The sequence below is a fragment of the Rousettus aegyptiacus genome, unplaced genomic scaffold (genome assembly GCF_014176215.1).
Source record: "Rousettus aegyptiacus isolate mRouAeg1 unplaced genomic scaffold, mRouAeg1.p scaffold_m13_p_4, whole genome shotgun sequence".
Taxonomy (NCBI): Eukaryota; Metazoa; Chordata; class Mammalia; order Chiroptera; family Pteropodidae; genus Rousettus; species Rousettus aegyptiacus.
The window spans coordinates 88,714,458-88,739,884 of NW_023416307.1; the positions used below are offsets into that span (position 1 = coordinate 88,714,458).

Here is a 25,427-nt window from a genome sequence, read left to right on the forward strand (position 1 = left end):
CTCTGGGCCTTCTTCCATGCTATACATCTGACAAAAATGCTCTTACTCGCCTTTTTTAATTTTTTCTAAACTCATATTATCAGCACTAATCAGGATCACTTCATTCACAAAGCCTCCCAGCATTCCAGCTGGATCTAGAAATTCTACTTCTCAACTCCTTTAGCTCCCTATGTATCCCTCCATCAGCCCTTGTCAGAGTATGCAGATATTGCCCATTTAGAAGCCTGCCTTCCTGATAAGACAGTAAACTCTGCCAGAGTAGAGACCATGCCCTCATGGCCAGCCTTGTCCCAAAACCCCTAAGTAAAAACCATTAAGAGCCCAAGGAATGTGACCTGAACACTAGCCCATGAGTTCCTCTAGGACAGGGCTGTATCTCATTCCTGACAGTATCAGCTCAGAGGCCAGCACTCCACTGGATGGCCAAGAACCGCACAACAGTGATGCCTGGCAGATGAACAGAGCCTGATAAAACGTTTGGGTTTTAAAGAAAGAGGAGGTAACCAACTCAACATGTAAACTGAGGAAGCTACTGAATTCTGCATGGAGACGCTAACTTTTCAGAAGAACAGTATTACAGATGACATTCTACAGGTTTCCTGAAGGATTTTTAATCATTGAACTACTTACTTAATGGACCTAATAAAGAACAACTGCAATAACTTTATTCTGGATGGAAGCAACGGATCTTCTCTCAGCTTGATCCAACATAAGGGAATAAAGACATGAAATTTCAATCTATAAATTATTTGGTTGAGAAAAAAAATGGAGCTGCGATGTGAAAATTGGAGTCCCAACACGATTATTTCCTACACTAAAACATAACATAAAATAACAAGGGCCAAGGACTTACCTGCAACATACAACTAAGTCCATAAACCAGGGGGCCGTGCTGTGCACAGGAAAGGAAATCTGAGAAGGCCAGCTGCACGGGGCTCACGCCGGGCCCGGGCGGGGCAGGGCTGGGGGCCCCGATGCTCGAGTTGTTTGGTCCTATCATCATGTGGGGTGAGTGGGCAGCAAGGAGGCTGGGGCTATCGCTCAGCAGCAAGGCAAGACGCCGGGCACAAAAGTAGGCAAGACGACGAGATAGGTAAGCCGACTGGACAAACTCATCTGAATACTGAGAAACACAAGGACACCAGACCTCAGTCATGTTTTATGCTACTGGGTGAAATAACTATTTGAATACAGATATTTTTTGACTTTAAAAAAAAAAAAAAGACTTCAAAGATAATGTGCTGTCCAAGAGAAACTAACACAAGTCACGTATATATTTTTAAATTTTCTAGTAGCCATTAAAGAAAACATGCGAAATAAAAAGAATAATGTATTTTATTTAGTCTGATATAGCCAGAATGTTATCACGAAAAGTATTCCTGAGACATCATATACTCTTTTTTCTGCACACAGTCTGAAATCTGGCATGAATTTTATACCAAGAACATGTCTCGATATGTACTTGTATTTCAACAGCTCAACAGCCACATCTGGCTAGTGGCTACTATAAAGGACAGCACAGGTAAAGACCATCTCAAGGAGGGTACTCAGGACACTGGCACGGTGCAGTCTCTGAAAGGATACACTAGGGTGAGAGAGAAAGTTACTTTTCACAAGTTACTCTTTCATACTGTTTGAACACTCAAATACATGTATTGCCTTTCCAAGAAAATTTTACTTTTTAATAAATTTCATCCAGATAACCTAAATTTTAACAAATTTTAGACTAATCATTAAAATAGGAAGTCCCCGTCCCTACTGGCTTTAAAAAATGTCAGAAGAATGTAGAAAGTCCTCTCTATCTTTAAAATAAAAAAAAAGATAATTGGATTTGCTTACACTGAAGTCTGTGTGAACAAGGAGATAGTATTTAAAGAGCTGTTGGCATAGCTCAGGGATGGGAGAAATCAATGTGGGTGAGAATATTTAAAAAGGACATGTGGATAAAAACTATGAACATGGTCATCACAAGTAAGTGCTAAAACTTGTAAGAAGTCTCTCATCACTTCATGTGTTGTGGCATCAAGCTGTTTTAATTCCATTTCAAAAAGAAATTTTTTCCTCTTCCACCTCCACTTACCAATCAATCATTTCTTGCCCATAAAATCAACTGGCTCATGGTTATATGTACTGTACCTGCAGCATCAGTGGTAACAAGAGTTTAAGAAGATCATCATCCATTGGTCTGATCTTTTCTAAAACATCCAAGATCCATGTCAAATATTCGTGTTTTTCTAGCATTCCTTCCTTAAATGAGCAAAGAAAAATTTCACTAACAATGTTAGAGCAAAACCAACTAAAATTCAAAAAAGAGCACTGTTATTCATATGCTTGAGTGTAATTTTACTACTATTTGTTTTTATTGTAGTAAAACTCATTGATCGTAGCCCAAATTCCACACACACACACAAAAAGCTTATATTATTTTGGATGGCTGGGTGCTTTTTGTTCTTTTTGTCTTTTGGTAATCTGCTTTATTCTAAATTGAAAAAAAAAAAAATAACTCTTACAAGACAGGAAATTCAGAAGCTTTTAGATTCCCAAGGCATATCAATCAAATGCCTGGCTAGATTTCGGGAGTGTATGAACTCATATTCACAGGAGAAGCCTTGGCCAGTGGTGATGATTATAAAGAGCAGCGCACCACCCATCATACCATCATCTTGACAAGACAGTGACAATCCCATTAGATCCAATGCTACCTTTATAGTCTCAAATACTATAACCTCTCTATAAAATATAACCTTAAAAATTAATATAGTGGCATAATTAACCATAATATAAAGCAATGAAAGTAATTTGTAATAAAATAACGTAATATATAAATATGCCAAAATAACTACACTAAAAAACAATAACACACCTACAATTTTCCGAAATGCCCCACGAGGGTGGTGTGGCCCCTCTGGACATAAGCACTATTAGCATTTTTGTCTACTGCCTTCACATACACATACATATAAATACACACATTATTTTATGACAGCGCATGCACATACACATACACATTTGATAATACTGTAGTTTTGTATTATCATTCACATCATGAAAGAATCTTCAAGACAGAAGCCAAAAGCTACGTTTTCTGGGAAAGACACGTGTACTTTCGTGGCCATTCTGGTAACAACCTTAGTAGTTAATGTGAATTCTGACTTTGTTCCCAGCAACTTCTGCATACCTGTGCACTGCCAGTGAGTGGCCCACTACCATGGTTACCAATGATTTGTGTGAAAATACTATACTGATAAATTATAGTTTCAATATTTATAAGACTACACCACCACATTGACATAACATGAAATCAAGATATCTACTTGTTGCTGATTTCTACTATTTTAAATGTCAAAGGAGTTAAAATATTCGTCACAGAAAAACTGCAACTGAAAATTTTAAGACCAGAAAAGTGAACTTTAAGTTAATAAAGAAATGAATAAAATAGAATTTTGCATTAAGGTGTAAGAGATGGTAAATACAAAATTTTTAAAAAAGAATCTTCATAAGCATGATTGCTAACAACTACGTAACAGTCCATCCTCGAGACACTTTTGTCCATGTACCCATGCTCGTTTCTGTACGTGTACATACTAGGATCAGTTTCACATTTCAGAATATGACAAATCAAAAATATAATGGACTTTTAAATTTTAACATTAATGTTCCTATTAGCTTCATCAGTTTAGGACCTAATTTCTTCCTACTAAAGAGATACTGACTTCAACATTCCTAATACATAAAGAAATCTTCCCAAAAATATTAAGCAAGCTGAGAGACACTTTTTAAAAGATGCAGACTAAAAATTCAACTCAATAGAAGTCATAAAAGCCCAGAGAAGGCACTGAAGTAATCCTCTGATAAACAGACTATCTGTGACAGTCATTTTTATTGACTTTAATCATGCTACTTCCCCAAAAGACCAAGCTTTTTCCTGTTAGAGAAAATATCATTTACCAGCTGGAAAGTCCTAAGAGGGAAATTCAAAAGCCACACATCCTTTCTAAAGCTGTTCCTCTCTGATTAAAACAGCAGGTAGTGAAAGTCTATGCTAACAATACAACTTCAGTTGAATACACTTCCTCCTTACTAGGATTAAGGTTGAGGCAACTAACGGCAAGAGCGCCCTCTTCTGGTCAATATGATTTACATCAGCTCGCCTGGATGATAGTTAAGTACTGCCTCAAGGCCCTGACCCGCCCCTTCAATTGCATTTTAAACTGCAGCTGAGCCAAATAAGATGACCTATCTTTGGAATTACTAAACTCTAAATGAGATCTACTATGAGATATCAGCAAGAAGATTTTTTTGAATAAATACATCCAATTTTTTCAAAATAAAAGATTATATTTAATAGTGCGATTACAAAGTAATTAATGGAATTAAAAGAGCTGACATTATTAAATGCTGGAGATCAATATTTATAATAAGAAGCTGTCATCTGAGGGCAAAGGTGTTACCTTGAATTCAATTCAATGTGAGAAATTTCAAGTTGCTTTCTTTGAACATATTGCTTCACAGGTTCACATAAGGATACAACTTAACCTCCAGAAACACTAACCCTCGTGAGGAGTTTGCTTTCTTCTTAAAAGAATGCTACACGGCCTTGGAGAGGTTACCTGGAACATGTGAAACGCCAGCTTTTCATTGTACTCCCACTGCTTCATGGCTTGCTCAACATCTGGTGGCACAGGGACAGGGCCGTCACCTGAGCTGGAAGCCACGTGGTAAAAGTCAGAAATCTTGGCCAACTGCTCACGGAGGTATCTGGTGGATATGTGTGTCCACTCTGCACCCAAAAAACATATACATATGGTATAAAAATTAACTTCTTATCCCCCTTCCTGATTATCTTAAGTACGTACTTATAAAACAAACGTGTTACATTAAAAAAAGGCTTTTGCATGTACAAGTGCTGTTGTGAAAAGTGTGCTTACACTAAAGCTCTTAAGTATGCACACTGGTGTAACATGTGCCCTGTGCAGCTGGCAGGAGTACTGTCCAGCTCAGGTGGAAGAGACAGCTCTCCCCTCGCACCTCAGCAACCCCGACCCCTTACCCGGAAAGAGATCCACACTGAATTAAGTGCATCTGGGTGATCCTCTGTGTTAAACAAGTTAGCATAACAAAAATATCAAAGGCAGAAGCTGAAAACAGAACAGAGGGGGTGAGCACTTCAAAAAATTTCAAATCTGCAACAAAAGATTCAAAATCCTCCTAGTGCAGCTCTCTTAGGGTACATTTTTTCAGGGTCCACGTCAAGTTTAAAACATGCCTAATTAAGATTTATTCTGTTTTTGTCAATCTGTAAGAGGACTGGCATTCACCATGGGCTGGCTCATGAAAGCACACAACCTGTACTACCGCCAGGGCCTGCCAGGGACATAACAGTGGCTGCCCTCCTAGACAACCATCTAGACCTTCAATTATTCTACTCTGCTCAACCAACACAAGATGCTTCAGAATGCCATCAGTTAAGAGTGGAGAGCAACAAAAGGTAGGAGACTAATAAAGGAAATAGAAAAAGTAGCATTAAAAAAAATTCACTAAAATTATTCAAAAATGTCTGCCTCAGGGGCACAAATTAAATCAGTGTGTTGCCTCTGGCAACCAAGAGGGATGAGATGCCAACTTTAGCCCATTCTGTGGATAAAAATGTAATAATTGCATGCTCACAGACAAAATTCCCCACAGATTAGCGAAAGAGCATTTCAGAAGAAACCATTCTACTGAAACATTACCATATGATGCTAGTTTCCCATTATTTTGGCAATAGATTCTCCCACCTTATTTTCAAGGAAGCTATTTTGACAAAAGTAAGAGTAGACACTAAACATCTGCTAGGAATTGAGTGGCTTTTACTTTTTAAATACTATTTAAATTACTTGACAACGGTACCCAGAAATGATAACTGTTAAAGCTGTGGTCTAAACCACTTATTCCACTTGTGTCTTATTTAAAATTAAAATTCAAATGCACACATTAAACCCAGAAATAAGGCAATATAAAATGACAAACACACACCAGATCAATATTCTGTTCCTAGTGTAATAGTTTTTCACAAAGCACCACCAATAACAGACATTATGATTAAAATGAATTAATTGGCATTAAAAACAAAACAGTAAATTACCAATGGCATCATCTTCTGGTGGCCCTGTTCTGGACTAATAGTCTCATGACACCAATTTGTTCAACAAAACAACATGCAAACCAGTAGATGAGACAAGTTTAGCACAGCTATAATAAGCAAAAACAAAAATAACAGAGATCCAAATCCTAGCTTTTGTGTGCCAAGCCTTGCTATTAGCTCACTCTCAGTATGATACTATTCTCAATATCCCCACAGAATATTTTAGCCTCAAAGAGCTGAAAATAACACATACATTCACACAACCCTATTTTGTCAAGGGTATGTTTTCTTTTTAAATTTTGTTTTTAAATATAGAAAAATACGTGGTCACTATAGAAAATTTATAATGCAAGTATGAAAATAAAAGAAAAACCATCTGTAATCCCATCGCTCATAATCATTAAATGTTTAAGCATATAACTTCCGCCTTCATGTATGCTTGAATGTCTACATAAACGAATGTACGTATTTAAAAAGAAATTGCTGAATATACCATTCCACAATCTGAACTACTTTCAGAATCCACATGGGATTCAAATGCAGTCCTCTTAGTAGTTCATTTTAACTTTAATTGTGTTTAACTGACATTAAGTTATTGTATTCAGAGGTCTGGGACATAAGACTCCCTAGATCAGACTGTGTAAGAAATTAGAATGCACTCAAAATTTTTATTAAAAATTGAAAATAGAAAATAACAAATGGCCACTAGTACTGTACTCCTTGAAAGTATTAGAATTCATTGCACCTCTCATGTTTAGTTAGGACTGGTAATTAAAAGGGGGCTGTGGGGGCAGGCAGCCGTGGCCTCAGCCCTAAGTGCAAACACAACCATGAGGGGAGCTTAACCAAACGCCAGTGCCTTCAGCCCCACCATGCCAGGCTCTAATTTAAAGGGGCCGAGTTCCAGGTGGTAAGAGAAAGTAGGAATGGATAAGAATCAAAGGGAAGACAGGTGAGGGGGGTCAAAGGTAAAAAAAGAAGCAGAAAGTGACCAAAGAGGGTAGTTTGAAAGTGGAGCAGTTCTAAAAACTCAAAAAAAATAAAAATAAAAATAAAATAACAAAATAAAAAAATAAATTCAAGCAACTCAAAGGATGTGGCCACATCTGTAGCTCACAGATGTTGAGTAGAACTTAAGGTCCACGAAGCCAGATTATTAGAAAGCTTATGAGCATTAATGTTACTGAGAAATGGTCAGGATTAAAAAAAAGCCCAGTCCTTTGGACAATGGTCTCAAGCATCCAAGAAGCCTATGGCCACTATTCTTTCTCTGTTAATACCTAATCCCCAAAGCAGAAGAAGTTTCAGAGGCCATGCAATTCACCCTACCTTTTTACAGATCCAGGTGCTACAGGCTCAGCTAAAGGTTACACAGCTAAACCGGAAGTACATAAACCGGTGTACATGAAAACACCAAAGTGATAAACACATAATGGGTGAGAATAGAGATGTGCCACAAAATGTTAGAGATGACCTTCCTGGACCTGCAATACCCGCAATATTAGTAAAAGAACTGGGAACACCCACCCTGCGGGCAAACACAGAGCATGCAAATGCAGCAAAGTTCACAGAGAAGGTGTCCTGCAGCGTGACATCAGCAGAGAAGCAACACTGGGTCACATCTAGTGGTACTACTAGAATGAACTTGAGAACAGGATGGCCATAGGTCCAAATCCCAGCTCTGCCACTCGGCCATGTGACGTGGAACGAACTGAGACTTTGCTAAGTCTCAATTTCCTCATCTGTACAGTAGGGATCAATAATTTATATACATCAGAGTGATTATAAGAATGAGTTACTTAGCACCATGCATATAACACAGAAAATGATTGATAAATGGTAGCTATCATCACCATTATGAAGATGAAAAACTAAAGGTCAGGCCCTGACTGTCGAGAGCACAGCATCTATTGCCACTGATATTAGTTTCTGCCTCAGTTCCTCCCCAATTACTCTGCCTCTCAAATCTTCATACAAACCTCTCTGCTTTCTAGTTTCAATTCATCACTTTGTAACTTAGAAGGTTTTGAAAACCACTATAAGGAAAATGCCAAATTCCCTCTCTGATACACTGTTTATTATAACCAACTCAGCTAGAAGTACCTGTTTAATCAATGTGCTACAAAGGCCCACGCAAATACTGAACTTCCAATTCTTTTTAATAAACTTACAGTTAAATATATCCTTTAATTCTGTGGAGGTTCATTTTCCTGGCTACACTCTTTCCCGTTATCAAAGAATGTAGGAATCCACTATGTGAAATAAATACAACAGAGACAATTTTTTAAAAACTCCCGTCAAGTCCAGAGACTAATAATATGCACATTTTTAAATTGATTCACTTGCTACTGGGTTTTAAGTCAAAGACAATGCACTCCTCAGGGAAGAAACCTACATCCTTGAAAATTCTTCTTGAGGCTCTCCACTATAATAAAAAGTTCTTGCCTTTCCACAGTGGGAACAGCCTGCTACTCAAAACTGCAAGAGATAGAGGATTTAACCAACCTGACTTTGGTGCAGATTGAATAGGAAAAAAAAAACTTCACTATATGTAAAATGCTGCAGACTCCTAAAAACGCAATAAGAGTAACTAAAAAATATCCTACCATTTTCCTCAAGTTTTCTGTTGTTAAAATGCTTTCTTTATCAATGGATACCATCAACAAAATGAAAAGATGACTTGAATTGAAAGAAAATATTTGCAAATCATATACCTGATAAGGACTTGGATTTAGATTACATAGTGAACTATTATAACTCAATAATAAAAAGACATAACCCATTTTTTTTTAATGGGCAAAGGATGTGAACAGACATTTCTCCAAAGACATATAACTGGTCGATGAGCACAAACAAAGATGCTAATCATCCAACACCAAAGAGATGCAGTTCAACGTCACAGGGAGATGGCACTAGGACAACAGAAGGGCGACAACAGTGTTGGTGAGAACACGCAGGAACTGGGACTCCCGTGCATTACTGCGGGGAGTGTAAGATGATGGAGCTGGCAGTTCCTCAAAGGCTGAACAGACTTACCATGTAACCCATCAATTCCACAACTAGCTATATTCCCAAGAGAAATGAAAAGACGTGTCCACACAAAAATTCGTAATGGCCAAAAAGTGAAAGCAACCCATATGTCCAGCAACGGATTAATGGATAAATAAGATGTTATATGCACACAATGCAATACCACTTGGCCAAAAGAAGAAATGAGCTACTGATACATACTACAACATGGATGGACCTTGAAAACATTACGCTAACAGAAAGAAGGCAGTTTTAAAGAACTATTTTATGATTCCATTTATATACAATGTCCAAAACAAGCAAGTCTATAGAGTTATTTAGATTGCTTAGAGCTGAGGGGGAGTGAAGGGAAATGCTGACTGCTATCGGGTACAAGTTTCCTCTTCAAGGTGATAAAAATGTTCTCAAATGTGGGGATGGTTTCACGACTCTAGTGAACACACTAAAAAACCACTAAGTTGTATACTTTAAACAAATTGTAAAGCAGGTGAATTATATCTCAGTAAAGCTGTTATACCATTTTTCAAAATGAAATACTTTACTACTAGTAAGAAATCACCTGCGTTTCATGAAATAAAAGACTATTCACCACAGATAAACAGTGTTCCACTATGAAATAATACGACTTTGGGGGAGGGGAGGAGCAGAGCGAGGAAGAGGGTAAGGGGTAGAAACACGGGTGGCCAGAAGTTACAAGTTAAACCTGGGTAAAGGGTAAAAGGGCTTTATTATATTTTTCTATATGTTTATACATTTGAAATGTCCATAATAAGAGACTTTTAAAAGTTAATCAGTTGTATACTATAAAATGATTCACAAAACCTGAAATCCCCTATTCAGCCACTGTTCACTCAGGGAATAAAAGAGGGGACTCAGTAAGCGGACTGGCAGCCTAGAGAAAGAATAGCTCAAAAGAAAACTGCTGCCTCAGTGCAATGAGTCCGACAGAGTCAGCCCACTGGTCAGAATGTTCTTTTGCTGAATGGTCAGTTAGTAAAACCAAGTCCTCCACTGGGGTGGGGGGTGGAGGGTGGGGTGGGTGCAGGGGGAGGCTGTTGGCACTCAGTGACAATGCTACGGTGTAATAAATTATTGAAACATTTTTTATGCTTTAAAAAAGTTTCTAACAGAATTATCTGTAGAACACTGGTCTTTACTGGCAAATATTGAGTATCTGTTTTTATCTGGATATAAGTAATTTTACTATATTATTTTTAACAGGACATTTCTCTCTGCTTTTATTTACTGAACAATGGCACTAAGTATTGTTACCTGGAGATCAAAGTTACAACTCAAAATAACCATGGGTACTTAGCAAAAAACATTAAATGCCTAGTATAGGCCAGAGGCTCTGCTGGGTCTGGAGCTATGAAGGTGATATTGAAAGGAAGGCAGTCTTTACCTGAGGCAGGCAGACACACAGGGACACAGACGCTGACAGCAATGAGATAAGCGCTTTGACATGCCATGGGACACAGGAGAGGAAGCAGGTGGCCATTTCAGCCAAGTCTTAAGGTATGGTACCAAGGAAGTCCAGAGGCAGAAAGAGCTGCGTGTAACATTCCAGGCAACGCAAACAGCAGGAAGGCAGAGGAGGAAAGTGTCACAGGTAAGGCTAGCTAGGAAGGTGGCTGGAGCCAGGTCTTCGAACGCTAGTGTAAAAAATGACCACCAGAGGGCGCTGGTGAAGCATACAGATTTAGCTCCAACTTGAGAGATTTCAACCCAGTAAATCTGAAGTGGGGTCTAGAAGTCTGCATTTGTAACCGGCAGCCTGAATGACGCCAACTCAGGCAGTGACACGCTATAGAGTTTTGTCTTTTATCACAAATGATTAAAACCCACTGAAGGATTTTAAGCAAAGGAATAACAAGTTAAAGTATGCAAACTTAGACTCAGGAAGATGTGAGGGAAACAAATTAAAAGGAGGCTGCAAAGTCCAGTGGGGAGGTAACTTAGGAACTAAAGAAGCAGGCTGAATAGTAACCAACCTGAAATTAGAAAGAAGAAAGAAAAACAGGGTAGCTCCCAGTCTCTCAGTGGGGCAGCTGATGGATCACGGTGCCATGGAGTCAGACAACAAGCAGGGGAGGGAGCTGAAGGAACTGAGTTCCGTGTGTGTACTTGTTTTCATTAGCTTTTTGTCGTAACCAAACTTTTTATTGAGATAACTAGATTCACATGCAATTGCAAGAAATAATACAGAAAGAGCCCACGTACCTATTTCCTACTTTTCACAAATGTTAACATCTCGTTGAACTATAGCAAAATATCACAACCAGAGTTCAGTTTTGAACACCTGAATTGGAGATGTTTGTCTATGGCCATGCCACCCTGAACAAGCCCAATCTTGTCTAATCTCAGAAACTAAGCAGAGTCAGGCCTCGTTAGTACTTGAATGGGAGACCACCTAGGAAGACCAGCTACTGTAAGCATAAAAAATTAAAAATAATAATAATGATAATAAGAGATTGTAAACTGACAAGGTCCTTGCAATCTGTGAGGTCAACCAAGGGTTGCCTTGTCATAAATAAATAAACAAACAAACAAACAAATCAAAAGAAAAAGAATTTGAGATGTTAGGGACGTTCACAGGGAAAATAAGTCCAGGAGCAGGTGGATACCCAGGTTAGACACACAGAAAACAGCTCATTACAGTAACATGGTTAGAACTGTGATGTTTGCCTAGGAGAAAGCAAACTTTTGTGATTTACAGGGCCAGGCAGACAGCAGCCCACAGATGGGAAGAAGTAATCTTAGGTGAAAGTAGGATCTGGATGGCCGAGACAAGGAAGAGGGGTAAGAACTGCAAATAAGTTTGTATAGATGTCCATATAGGCAGTAGTGAGCAGGCAGCTAAGGGAAACTATTTCTGTCCCCTGAAGTCCAAGGGAAGGATGGTGGGGCAGCAGAAGGAAGCCTGATGAGAGAGGCGAAGGGAACAGATGCTGGTAGCAAACGGCACTCTGCCCAAGTAGTGAATAACAAAGTAGAGGACAGAAGAATAAAAAAGATACCCCAAAAAAGATAAGGGCCATGATTAGACAATATATAAGTAACTGCATAGTTGTGTGACAGATAGTTAATGTTTAAGAATGTCAGGGTAAAAAGAGACCAAAGTGGCCAACCGAGGAAATGGGCGGCACGGTCTAAGGCAGGGAGAGGAGGAAGAGGGGCTGACACGAGAAGGCTGGTAGGAGCAAAAGAGTCTTGTGTTCCAAGGCTGCAAGGGAACTCCTAATTGCACCTTCTACCTTCCAGGTGCTGGACTGGTATCTGACACCTGAGGAGAACAGCATTAACATTTTTCTCGGTTTTTCTCTCTTGCTGTCAGATCTCCAATTCTTGTTTCCCTTCTAACGTAGACAATGCTGACCGCTGCATTTAGGGATTTTTTCTAATTGTCCTTTTTCCCTATCAACCCCGTACATGCCTCTGAAGCTACAGCTCTTGGCAACCACAGAATCCAATTTTAGCCCCTAGAACAAGAACTTATTCAACACATCAATCACACCAACAGCTCCACACTCACATACAGCTTCAGGGGTTTCTCCTACCAGAGGGGTGCACACTAAACACCCGCTACAACAGGCTCAACTCCTTCTAAGGGATGTGGGACAGTTATTGGAAATTAATGCCATATTAGCATATGAGAAGTTTCTCAAATCTTTTCAGATTTCTGTACAAATCTGAGTGAGCAGTAGCCTTGGCAGTGGTGAGATGTTCCTAGCATACAATAACAGGGACATTATTTTTACAATATTAAACCGGTACATTTAATTAACCCCTTAGGACAAGTCCCCACAGCCTTCCACATCTGAGACCAAGCCATGGGTTTTGCTGCCCCAGGAGAAGAAAGCTGTGTAGCAAGACAACAGACTTGCCTTCAGCAAAGCGACAGACTTGCTGACACAAGAGGTTTGCTTCCCGTGTGTAGAGCACACCTCTGTGCGCCCCTAAAGCATCGGGTGTGAAGGGAAGGCTCTCTCCTGAGGACGTGGGTGGAAGGTGGGCAAAGGGAGGAGCAGCACCCAGAAAAGACATTTACGACCAGCCCCACAGAAGGCATCGAAGCTGTCTGAACTGTACATCGGACATTTCATTATCTCAATCCTCTTCGACTTCTGCTACAGAGAATGTGGCAGAAATTCCCAATCATTTGTAGAGCAAAAATAAACTACATTTTCTTCTTTTCATACTTTGCATTAGAATTTAATTCCATGGTAAGTGTGGTTTGAATAAAGTTTCTATAGTAAAAGCAGCACTGTATTTATTACTTAGGTACCAAATGCAGGTGCTATTAAAGTTTGCACTGCTAATCAAGCTTTAGATAGGCAAGTCTTTCATTAGGACATAAATACAAATACTACTACAGACATACTGCCAGATAACTCTGTCGAGTAACCCTAGACTAAAAAGCTCTAACACATAATACTGCTTACACACTATGCGGACCCAGAAGGCCAATCCCCCACTGGCCCTCCTTGGGAACCCACTGAGTTTTATTTTTTCTGGAAACCAAAGACTGATGACGATATATCTGTTTAATTAAATCGGTTCACTTGAGCTGTGTTACTCTCACAAAGACATTCCGACTGATAATGTACTGACCCTTAACTAATGTGTTTTCTATCCTGTCAATATATTCTATGAGTGCCTTGACTCCAAAATAACAGTGATTTGAAACCTGCCTTAGAGCCACTTTATTACAGGGATTTCATTTGGATGAATATACACACTTTGTCTGAAAATTACTCTGAAACTTAAAGTACATTTTTTTAATTAAAAAAAAAAAACGAGCTTTCTATTTATCATGGAATTAACATTCCAGTGCAAATTGCAAAAAGAAAAGATCCAGCTTTTGTAACTCATTAAAAAGTTAGTACTTTATAGCCCTTCGAAAGAACAAGGCCACTATGCGCACAGCATGGAACAAGCAGCAATTTCCTTAAAGAAACATAAAAACAAACTAAAGATATACATAAAAAATATCTCAGAAGATACACAAGAAACTGCTAACAACTGCTTCTGAAGTGTGTACCAAGGGGTCTGGGAGGCAGTGGGAAGGTCAGGAATGTGAAACTTCACTCTGGACATCTGAGTATGTTGTTTTGTATCATGGATAAGTATTAACTATTTTTAAAAATTAAGTCACACAGGATGCTGTCTTTTTTTTTTTTTTTTTTTTAATTCTCAGGTTTAGACTATGAGCGATAGATCTGCACAATGCGCGGCAAATAAAAACCCATTAAACACTGAGTTTTTTGAAGCACCCTTCATACCTCACCCTACACCACTGCCCCATCCCAGCCTCACAATCGCCCCCCATTTGATTTGGGCATGCTGGAAATTCTATGAGCAAACAGGACCCAGAAACGGAAGACAAGTCCAAGACAGAATTCCCAGTTCTACTTTCTGTGGGTTTTCTCACTCTAATTTGTAAACTGGAGATACCCAGCTACCACAGAAAGATTTCTGTAAGTACTGCCCAAATGACTATATAAAACCAGTTTGTAAATTAAAAAGAAAAAAAAAAAAAAACAAAACAAAAAAACAAGATACTTTTGTAGCATAATATGTTCCAAGGGTAGGCATACAAGCACGTACCATGAAGCCATGAGAGTAAAGAACTGCAATATGCACAATTAAATTTGGATTCTGATTACCCTTTTACCACAGGAGATAAATCAAGCAGGAGTCAACATTAAAACTGAGTCAGGAAACAGAGAAAATGCTGAGTGGTAATAGGTTCTTAACCGAAAATGCAAGACTAGATAATTCACCCATACCAACAAAACCAGAAGAAATGACAGGAGCAAAGACCAAAGCAAATATAGTACACATAACAGAACTGTAAACCTAACTCATTTGTGTGCTCAGCTCGCCAGAGAGAAAGATAATTAACTAATTCAAGATCAAGAAATAATTTTTAAGATGCAAAAAGAAAACAAACAAAAAAAAAGCTGTTTTTACTTAACGGTTACGTTAAAGCCCAAGCTCATATTTTCTTGCTTCGAAAAACCTTTCCTAATTTTTCCAGTTTCTCCATCATTTCCTATGTAATTACGGGTAATTAAATGCTGCTGACTGTTGCCCTCTGTTTTAGATGTGCATCTTGTTACCACAAAAAATAATAGCCCCCATTTGGTTAAAATTCTATGCAGCATCTGCCCCAACTCATAGGACTCCCTGTTGAGGTTTTTTTTTTTTTTTTTTTTTAACTAAATCACTCCTGATTCAAGTGAAATGTGTTCTTTGAATACATTTCTTTAAGACTTTAAAAGCAATCACAGCCAGACATTACCATTGATTTCATCAAAATTTTAACTGATCATAAACACACACACACACACACACACACACACACACACACACACCCCTCTCTACCATCTCTACCACCACCATTGCATACCAGCATTCTAATATAGAAAAGGAGCTAAACATTCTCACTTTGGAAAAAGCTGAAATATGCTTCCATAGTGCAACAATAAGGAATGCAGAACTACACTGCAGTATAGTAAAACTTGATTAGAACTTTCAAAACTTTCTGTAAATCAGGAAGGTCCAATGATGGTTACGGGGGGGGGGGGGGGGGGGCTAGATGTAGGGGGAGAGAGGGAAGTTCCAATGGGTGTAGTTTTCAGTTTTTCAAGATGAAAAAGTTCTAGAGATCTGTTGCCCAACAGTATGCATAATATAGTTAACAGTACTACACTGAATGTAACCTTAAAATGGTTGATGATGAATTTTTGTTTTTTACCACAATTTTTAAGTCTCTGTAAATCATGAAATTTTACATATTCAATTAACTGAACAGCTAAACACCTGGAAAAAAATATTAAAACTCAATTTTTAGAAAGAATGCCTACTTCATTTCTGTTATGGTCCTAAGTGTTCAGCTTAGTGAAAAGTAAGCTCTTGCTACCTAATATTATCTAAGAATAATTAAAATTGTAACGCATTCCCTGAATTTCCTTCAAATCCTTGTCATAAAACACATTTTTATGGCAAGGTTTATCTTCCAGAAAAGGTACCAACAACAATAGTAATAATTAGGAGCAGAGATTAGTTTTAGCTAACTTTTCACTGATACCGAAGTTATATTCGCAGTCATAGAATCCAGTAGTTAGTTCTACATGACCTATTGTGAAAACAGCAGCCCACTGTCCATAACCCCTCATTTCCCATTCTCCAAATTCAATTCTTTCTAACTCTTTCCACCCCTATGTCTTTTGTTTACCTCTTTATCTCTTAAATAACATGCTTTCAGTCCTACTTCTTGAATTTAAGCATTATCTATCTATTGGCTTCCTTTATGAAAGATGATGGAATATTTCGGTCTCTTTCACCTCCCACTAAGACAGTACTTGTATATTCCTATCTTCCAGTTTTGTCTTCCCAACAGAAGACCATAGCAGATTTTAATTCTGAAGCTCGTATAGGTTCATAGCAGGGTAAACAAATAAGTAACCAACCATGTTCTTATTACTAAAAGTTACTTGTTTTTCCATGTAATAGAAATGAGATAAACACAAAATTGAAAAAAAAATAATAAAACTAGGAACATAAACTCCCATATTCACACATACACACATGCAATTACATATGTCTCCATCTACCACTGACAGGGCCCAGATGCCATGACCCTAAGAGTAGTGAGCACCTTCGGCATCCAGACCCTGCTTTCCAAACACTAGAGAGAAGCAGGGTTCCTTAGAGAAATCGCTGACTGCAGAGCTGAGGCAGAAAAAGTACAAGGTGAGCATTCTGTGCCTAAAAACAAGAAGGTGCTCTAAGCAAATGGTATCATATCAAAAGGATGCAAAAGAGCTTAAAGTATCTTCCATTGGCCAACTCTGGGACAGTGTGAACACCAAAGTGAATAATGGATGTAAAATACTGAATAAATAAAAAATCCATGAGCCCATAATAATGACCAAAGAAAAATTTTTTAAAAAATAGAGAAATTCATTTTTCAGCAGTAAAGGTGCAATTACAGCAATTCTTACTCTGGAAATTAATAATTAAAGGAAAGAATGCAGCATTTATTCTGTCTTTTTTCAAAAGAATTATGATTTACCACAGTTGATGAGAGAAAGCCTATTTGTGCAGAAGCATGCCAACATATAGCCAGTTCCCATGCAATAACGGTTTGGGGCTTGGTTCATTAATTAAATGCTAACACTTTGGGGTGAAAGATTGTCGAGGAATGGGATGATTGCAGGTTCCAAATTCTTACCCCACAGTCCTCGTTCCTTCTATTAGAGAGTTTTTACCAGAGAGTTACCTCATCAATTAATACCTATTTTTCATGCCTAAGTAAAGCATGAATTTAAATTACACTTATACAAGCACTTCTGTCCAATCTTCGAGGTTATTTTCACAGTAAGCAAGGCAGATTATGTCTTTATGACAAATGAGATACTAGGTACACTCTGAAAATGTGGAGGCAATCTTGACTCGAAACTAAAAGCTTCTCCTTAGAATCAAAAAAGATAGTATGCAATGCCTTCAAGGGCCCAAACTGAAAGTTAGCTGGTTGGCTTAGATAAGAAACCAGACTGTCAATAATGTGTTTAACAGGGTTTATTTTTGCAGTCCAAATGGCTCAATGAATATGTCACAAATTAATTACCACTGTGCAAGAAAGGTGGCTGTTTCTTCTTTATATTTTGGGGTGCGATAAGGAAAGTGGTTCCAAGAGTATAGTCAACCATAAAAAAAAGTCTCTCATCCGACTCCAGCCCCCAAACCAACAAAACCTCAGGGGTGCAGAGGAAACAACTAGGAGTAAACAGACCAGTTCCCTGAGCAGTTTGACCTCAAAGCATTTTAAGCTTCTTCTAATCTATCCATTCCCCCTATGGCAGACCTCATGCCCACAATACATCTTGTCACTTTTTACCATATTGAACACCCAACAATTTCCAGCCAGAATTAGAGATGCTCATCTCGTGAGCCATTTCATCTTTCTCTCTTTCTCTTTCTTTCTTTCTCTCTCTCTCTCTCTCTCTCTCTCTCTCTCTCTCTCTCTCTCTCTCTCATTTCTATGGCATCCTGGACTCTGCTATATGCTCTGCCTGCTCCCCATGGCATCCGTGAGAATGAGAGTTCTGAGTCCCCCAGTGCTTCCCACAGCCCCCAAGTCCTGCATCCTGTTTCCTGCTGGTACCTTTCTCCCTAGTGATGCTGCTTGCCTTCAGAGGCCCAGACCCACGACATGCCCGTTCCCCCAGCAACCACATCACAGCAGAAAGGAAGGAAAAAACACCTTTTAGGTAGTCCAGCTCCATCTGTGCCAGCAAGTTACTTAGCTTCTGAGGCTCAAGTCTCTCATACACAAAATGGAATAATAAAACCTACACTGCAAGGTTGTTATAATGATTACAGATAATGCCTATAAAGTTCCCAACGCAATGCACAAAGTAACAAATACTGGCTAGTAATAACGGTAGTCCCAGTGGCAGCTGCAGCATACTATTGATAGTCTACCCTTCCTGGCCATTAACTGTGCGCCAGACATAGTGCTAAACACTTTAAAAGTATTAACTCATCTCATCCTTAAAAGGCACGGTCAATTTATCCCCATTTTACAGACAGGAAACTGAGAGAATGTTGTAACAACAATAGTGATAAGAAGCTGTTCCATGGCTCCCCATTATCCAGCAGACGGAACTCATATATCCCACTTTAGCAAATAATCTTTCATCACCATCCACTGGTACCTAATGCCAGGGTTGGGGGGTGAGGGAGTAGGAGGAACACAAGGTGGTAGTTCCACTCCAAGTCAAACTATTTGATGACCCTATTTCTCTGTAAACACTATCCTTCTGCCAGAAATGCCTTTCTTGGCACAACACCCCCTACACACACACACAACACTCTCGTCCTGGGCAATGCCTCTTCTTTCAAACATCACTTCCTCTGTGGATGTCCCTGGACTTCCCAAGTTGCTTGGGACTCCCTCTGCATTTTATCCATTTCACTATTAGCGCTTTCTTTCTTAACATTTGAATTGTCTGGATATATGCCCCCCCAAACTTGAATACCTAGCACAGTTTGGGGGAGAGGGGTATACAGCCAATAATCCAAATATTATAGAGCAAATGACTGCATTCTCCTTTTCTCTGTCCCCACTGCCCAGCAACATGTCTACACAGGCTTCAGAGCCCAGATGGACACATACTGAGGGGGCTCAGTGCATCACCCAGAGCAGCATCCTAAACTGAGAAATGGGAATAAAGTCTCTCTCTCACAGAGTACCTAAATAATAAATCAGGAAATGATCAGAATATACACAGAACCTAGCAGACGTTCACTAATGAAATGGGGAATGTGGCATCATGGCACACCACGGTGATCCTGGTAGAAGAAACCCAGCCTCAGGGTCCAATGGCAAGGGAGCGAAGGATCTCCGAGGCTGAAAAGCTCCCTCAAGTAAGCGAGATCGTTTTCACAGCATGAGCAGGAGCTGACTCAATCTAGGATTGCAGGGAGCACCCCATTTCTGCTTACTGCAGTGAAGGGAATTCCGTAATCGCTCAAGATATGACATTGGTTACAGCGATAGCAATAATAGTATAAATACCGTAGCTGTTATGAGTTGGCTTGGCAACAAGACCCCTCACGGGAAATTCCTACAAATAAATGTACAGAGTTCTGTGTTACTTACTGTAAAGTCATATTTCCTAATCTGTTCAAAGATTTTCTTTAATTGCATAATTCTGTAAGCTTTATTTTTTTTATTTTTAAATATTAGCTGGCCCATTTTCAATGCTTTCCTCCGGTGAGCTGAAAACATTTCAGACAGCTAAACATTCTTGTTCTCTTAAAAACTAAACATCATGCAACTCAAAAAAATATCTGAAACTGACTATGTAGCATGACTGGTGTACTTTCCCTCAAGTCTGCAACACTCACCTATCTGACAGCATTTTCTAAACATCACGTCTACCTATAACCTCCTCTTTATTTTTTGGGTCTCTTAAGGACCAAGAATTACAATCATTTCCTCCAAGCTTCCATAATTCACCTCTACTTTAAATTCTCTGCCCTCACATCAGAAGGTACCCAAGTCAAATATTTCTTTGCTCTCCATGGCCCCTCCACGCCTCTCACTTTTGGGTATGCACTACTGGGTATTTCTTTGCTAGGCGCGAGCTCCCCAGAGCAGCAACCCATTTAACCTACATTTTAGGTCTATCGCTCTCTGCACGACGACAGTGAGGATCTCTGTGTTGCTACGTTGAAAGAATTCACACACCGGGGGCCTGCTCCCTTGTTGCTGCCAGCCCACTTCACTTTAGGAAAAACTCTCTTCAGTACTATCAAAAAGCAGTGCTTTATAGCTCTGTTCCAACTCTGAATGTGGAAACTGAAAATAAAACATATGTTTCTATTACAAAAGAGTAAAGGCTATTTCTACTAAAAACACTTTGCAAATCCTAAGAATCATCATCAAGACAACAGAGTCATCAAATTAACCCAAGAGGGTGATACTTGATAGTCAATCTTGCCCCAAATGTGCCGAATAATTCTCCTCACTATCAAAGCCAGAATAGAGAACCTATTACTGCAAGTCAATCTTCTGAAATGTATGCAATTTAATCCAATTCAACACATAAATATGTGTGTACTTGCTTGGCTGTATTGCTTGCTTAGAGTGTGAAACTTGCTACACATTACGGCTATGTCTACACAGCCAAACGCTTCCCAATGTACTGTATCATTTGCTTAAAGAGGTGAAGGTGCCAAGGAAAAAACAGAGTCTGAGGGGTATCAGGTGTAACAGGGTGACGAAAATGAAGATCAGATGTTTGAAATCATGTTCTTTCCATATAGTGTAGATAGTGTAACATTTGTGTTACACGTATGGAGAAGTAGAAATTTGATATTTACATAGTAATAGCTAATAAATAACTTATTAACTTATTAATAAGTTACTTATAGTAATAGCTAATAGCTAATAAATAAGTTATTAATTTACTAATAACTTATTAATAATGTAAAATAGTAACTTTGCAGTGGAGAAATCCAGAAGGCCCCACCTCACCCAAATGATCAGTTATCACCACCAGTATCAAGACAATGTATGATGACGTATTCAGATGCTCACAGCATCACTACCTGGTATTCCTACCAAAAGTGCATAACCTGGATCTAATCACGAGAAACTGGAAAATACAAATCGAAGGAAATTCTACAATATAACTGGTCTGTCCTCTTCAAAAATATCAAGGTCAAGAAAAGGAAAGGGTAAAGAACAGTCCCAGATTTAAAAAGACTAAAAAGACATGACAATTAAAGGCAACATGAACCGTGGATCAAGGTTGAGAAGACTGATGTCCAAGGAGGCTAAGGACTCTGCTTTAAATCATCCTGACACTCATTGGTGGAGCCAGGACCAATAAGGACCAAAGCTTTTTCTGAGGTGCTAAACCTGAGAGGATAGGGGTGATCTCCTAAAATTCGTGCATTTTAAAAATATTTTTATTTTTAGCCTTAAACATTTTTTAGGTCACAGCTTTTATACTCTACCAAGAGAAATTGAATGTAAGCACTTCTGACCTTTATGAATTTAAAATTCACACTTTTTAATAACACATGAATAACCATAAAGATCCACAAACTGTAACACTTTGTAAATAAACTGAGTCAAAAAAAAAAAACAGCATGATGTGTTACTTGGCTTATGGAAAAAAACATATGTAATGGGTGAACCTAATCAACCATCAACCATCCATTGTGGGTGTGCAGATTAAAAAATTTTTGTTTGGTGGGAGTATTAAAAAATCTCCCCCAAAAAACCAACTGGTTACATTGGTAAGAAAACGAATGGTAAATGCACTGAATCTAATGAGAAGGCTAAGATGTTCTCAGCTAGAAACTGGAGCATGGCCTCCCTCCATCTGGCAGAGGAGACACTGGGGTCATGGTGACAAACTCATCTCCGGGACTCCTAAATACTCTAACTTTGTGAAGACAAGGATCTACCAAACTTTAATTTGCCCTAAATTTGTTTTACATTTCATTTGGCAGAACCATTCCTGCATGATCACCCTTCTTGGCCTTTCTGTGACAGCTAAAATCAGATTAAACTGAATATCAAGGAAAACACTGTCAGGAACAAGTTACAAAAAATATGAAGAGAGTCTAAGGAATGGAGGAAGAGTCCCTCCATTATAGCTGGTGGTGCTGGAAGTTTCCCAGGTTACTAATTGGGAAACATATATTGGGGAAAAAAAATATACACACACACACAAATACTTGAGGCCTAATTATTCGCATTTATCTTAAAAATTACTGAGCGCCTTCTATGAACCAAATAATGTCTTAGGAGATCCAGCACTCGATAAATCTGACAATGTTTCTCTGGCTGGTAAAGGATCTTAAGTATAACATGAGGTGGTATTAAGAGCTATGAAGAAAAATAAAGCAGGATAAAAATACCAAAGGAACAGCAAAATGATACTTTGACTGGCGTGGTCTGAAAAGTTTCTCTTAGGAAGTGCCATCTAAGCTGACCAGCAGTGGGAGGAGGGCGCGGGCCACATGGACATCTGTGAGTGGGAGGGACAGTGGCACCCATGGGTAAAGCCCCAAAGTCACAACACGCATGCAAGCCACTCGTGTCAGCTGACGCAGACATCTGAGTGGGACAGCAAGTCATGAGAGAATTCTGAGCATAGGAGTATGGCAACATTTATGTTTTAGCTACAAAGCAGAAAGCTGTCATTAGAGAAGCCAGAACAAAAAAAAAAAAAAAAATGATCACCTGGAGGCCCCTGCAACAGCAGAGGCAGTGGTAGTGGCTTAGGCCTGAAGAGTAACAGTGGAAGCAAGAATACAGTCAGATTCTAACTACACTTTGAAAGAAAAGCTGACAGGACTGCTGAGGGACTGAACACAGAGTTTTGAGAGAAAGACAAAAGCCCAGAATGACAACATGGCTTTCACCTTTATCTACCTGGCGACTACATTTAACATTTGCTAAGAAGGAGAAGACTGAATGAAGAAGGAACAAGTTTAGAGATGGTGAGAAATCAAACCTTTGATTCAATATTCATTAGTTTAGGTTGCCTATTAGTCATCAAAGTAGAGGTGGCTAGTGAGCAACTAAATATCCAGGTTCTCGGGAGAAGTATTAATAAATGCAATAGATAGGTATATAAGTAATAACTGCATATATGTATCTGTGTGAATGTATGTGTGTATTCATGTTTCCTTCACATGAATGAAGGGAAGTTCAAAAAGGAAAACATGGAGAAGAGAAAAGAGAAATTTGAACACTATACTGTATCTACTTTGGCACCCATTTGAAAATATTGTAATGAAAATGTATTACTTTAGTAATAAAATGGAGGGCATCTTTTGTTTCCCCCCAATAAAACAATAAGCTGATGAAATAATAAGCTGATGAAAAAATTTAACTCAGAAGTACAGAATTAACAAAGGACTACAGTGAAAACAACACTCAGAGACAACTGTTGTTAACTTTGTGGATTATTTCCTCCCAGCTTTTTTTCCCTGGACATTTACACGAATACACAGTAGTTAAGTATAGTTTATTTTTGCTTGTTTAACACACATGAGATATGCTGAACTCAAAAGTAGCAGCCAATGAATTCAGCTATGTTTTTTTTGTTTTTAAGTTTTCGTGCTTTTACAGTGGGCTCCACTCTCCAGCTTATCAGGGCCCTCTACCACTCCCAACCACTCTGCAGCCCAACTCACTTATCTAAGACCCCGCCTAGCATCTAAGAACATTTGCACCTCAGAGCTTTGTAGTTGGGGGTCTCCTTTACAAAATCATAAGCACATTTCCATTTCATACAGGATTATTTATAAACCTAATTTTTTAATGAATATCTTTATATACAATTTTCTGTGCACATTCCTAAAGTAGTATCAAACGTTCAATAAAGCATTTTAGCACTATCTCAAGGAGTAATTGTCCAGTCACCAAGAGAGTAAAGAATCTAACTAAAAATAATTCCTCTTCAGTTCACTCAACAAATACCTACCATGGGCCAGTGTGTGCGTGCATGCATGTGGGGCGGGAGGCGGGGGGTGGTAATAAAGGCAATATAACATGCAAATAAAATAACAACACATGAGCACATAACTGTGAAGGGGAGAAAGACAGGGAACACTATTTAGGTGTCCAAAGCAAACCTCCTGAAGAAATACATTTGAGTCAAAGCCTCAGTGAAGAGAAGGAGACATGCAAATATCCTAGGGAAAAGCAACCCAAGTACAGGAAAAAGAAAATGCCAAAGCCCTGAGAAAGAAAGGAGCTCAGCATGTGAGGGGAGAGAAGGCAGGCAGTGTGACCGGAGTATCTTAGGAAGAGGGGGCAAATCATGGACAGCCATGATGGCCACAAGAAAGAATCTGGGTCTTTATTCTAATTGTAATAAGAAACTGTTGTAAAGTTATAAATAGGGACATAATCTGATCTGATTTAATAAGCTTTGTGATCAGTGTGGCAGTTGCGGAGAGACTAGAATGTAAGGAGCAAAAGTAAGCGCAGGGAGACCAGCTGGGAAGCTGCCACTGTAGCCAGCAGCCCAGAGATGATGGTGGTGGCTTAGACCAGCATTTTAATTAACTGTGGTGGTAAAAAGTGTACAGATTAAAGACATATTTTAGAGGTAATATCAATAGGACCTGCTGATGGAATCAGGATTCTGGGACTGGGAGAACAAGGACCAGCTTCTCCATCCACAACATGAATGACTTCTACCCTCACCATGAACCCTCTCAGTTCTCACTTTCTGAGGTTGTGTACCACAGGTGCAGACAACAATTACTTGTAGAATCAATAATGAAATGTAACATATATCAACCATACTGTCTCACTTACCCAAGTTGGGATCAGTAGGCTGACGTTTCTTAATTTTAGCTTCAGAAATAGCAGAATAATAGGCACACGTCATCTTGATCAGCCACGTTGCTCGAACCATTGGCACTGAATACTTAGCTAAATATGCAAAAACATCTTCTTTTTTACTAAGGATGGGAACCTAAAAAAAAAAAAATAACATTTATAATAATCACATACTGTGCCCATCCTTAGGCAAAAGAAAGGGACTCTAAGCTCCTGCTGGCTATAAGAACGTATACCCTTAAAAAAAAAGTATATCCTTGATAGATTTTAAGCAAATTTTCATTAAGAAAAATGAATCAAAATTATGTTTAGCATATTAGCAACACAATTTTATCAGTTGTGCTTTCTTATAAAAACAAATTATTTTCTAATTTTCAGATGCTA

At 38.8% G+C, this 25,427-nt stretch overlaps 1 protein-coding gene across 8 annotated transcripts in view; it reads right to left on the reverse strand.

Annotated features, from left to right (window-relative positions):
• The window catches only part of MED12L (mediator complex subunit 12L), a 307,612-nt gene that overhangs the window by 241,515 nt on the left and 40,670 nt on the right, over positions 1-25,427 (reverse strand). For all 8 annotated transcript variants that reach the window (XM_036219081.1, XM_036219079.1, XM_036219084.1 and 5 more), the window contains 4 exons: positions 25,020-25,179; positions 4,611-4,780; positions 2,137-2,247; positions 854-1,123 (listed from right to left, as the gene is read on the reverse strand). In XM_036219081.1, coding sequence (XP_036074974.1) covers positions 854-1,123; positions 2,137-2,247; positions 4,611-4,780; positions 25,020-25,179 — 711 coding nt within the window. The remainder of the gene's footprint in view (positions 1-853; positions 1,124-2,136; positions 2,248-4,610; positions 4,781-25,019; positions 25,180-25,427) is intronic.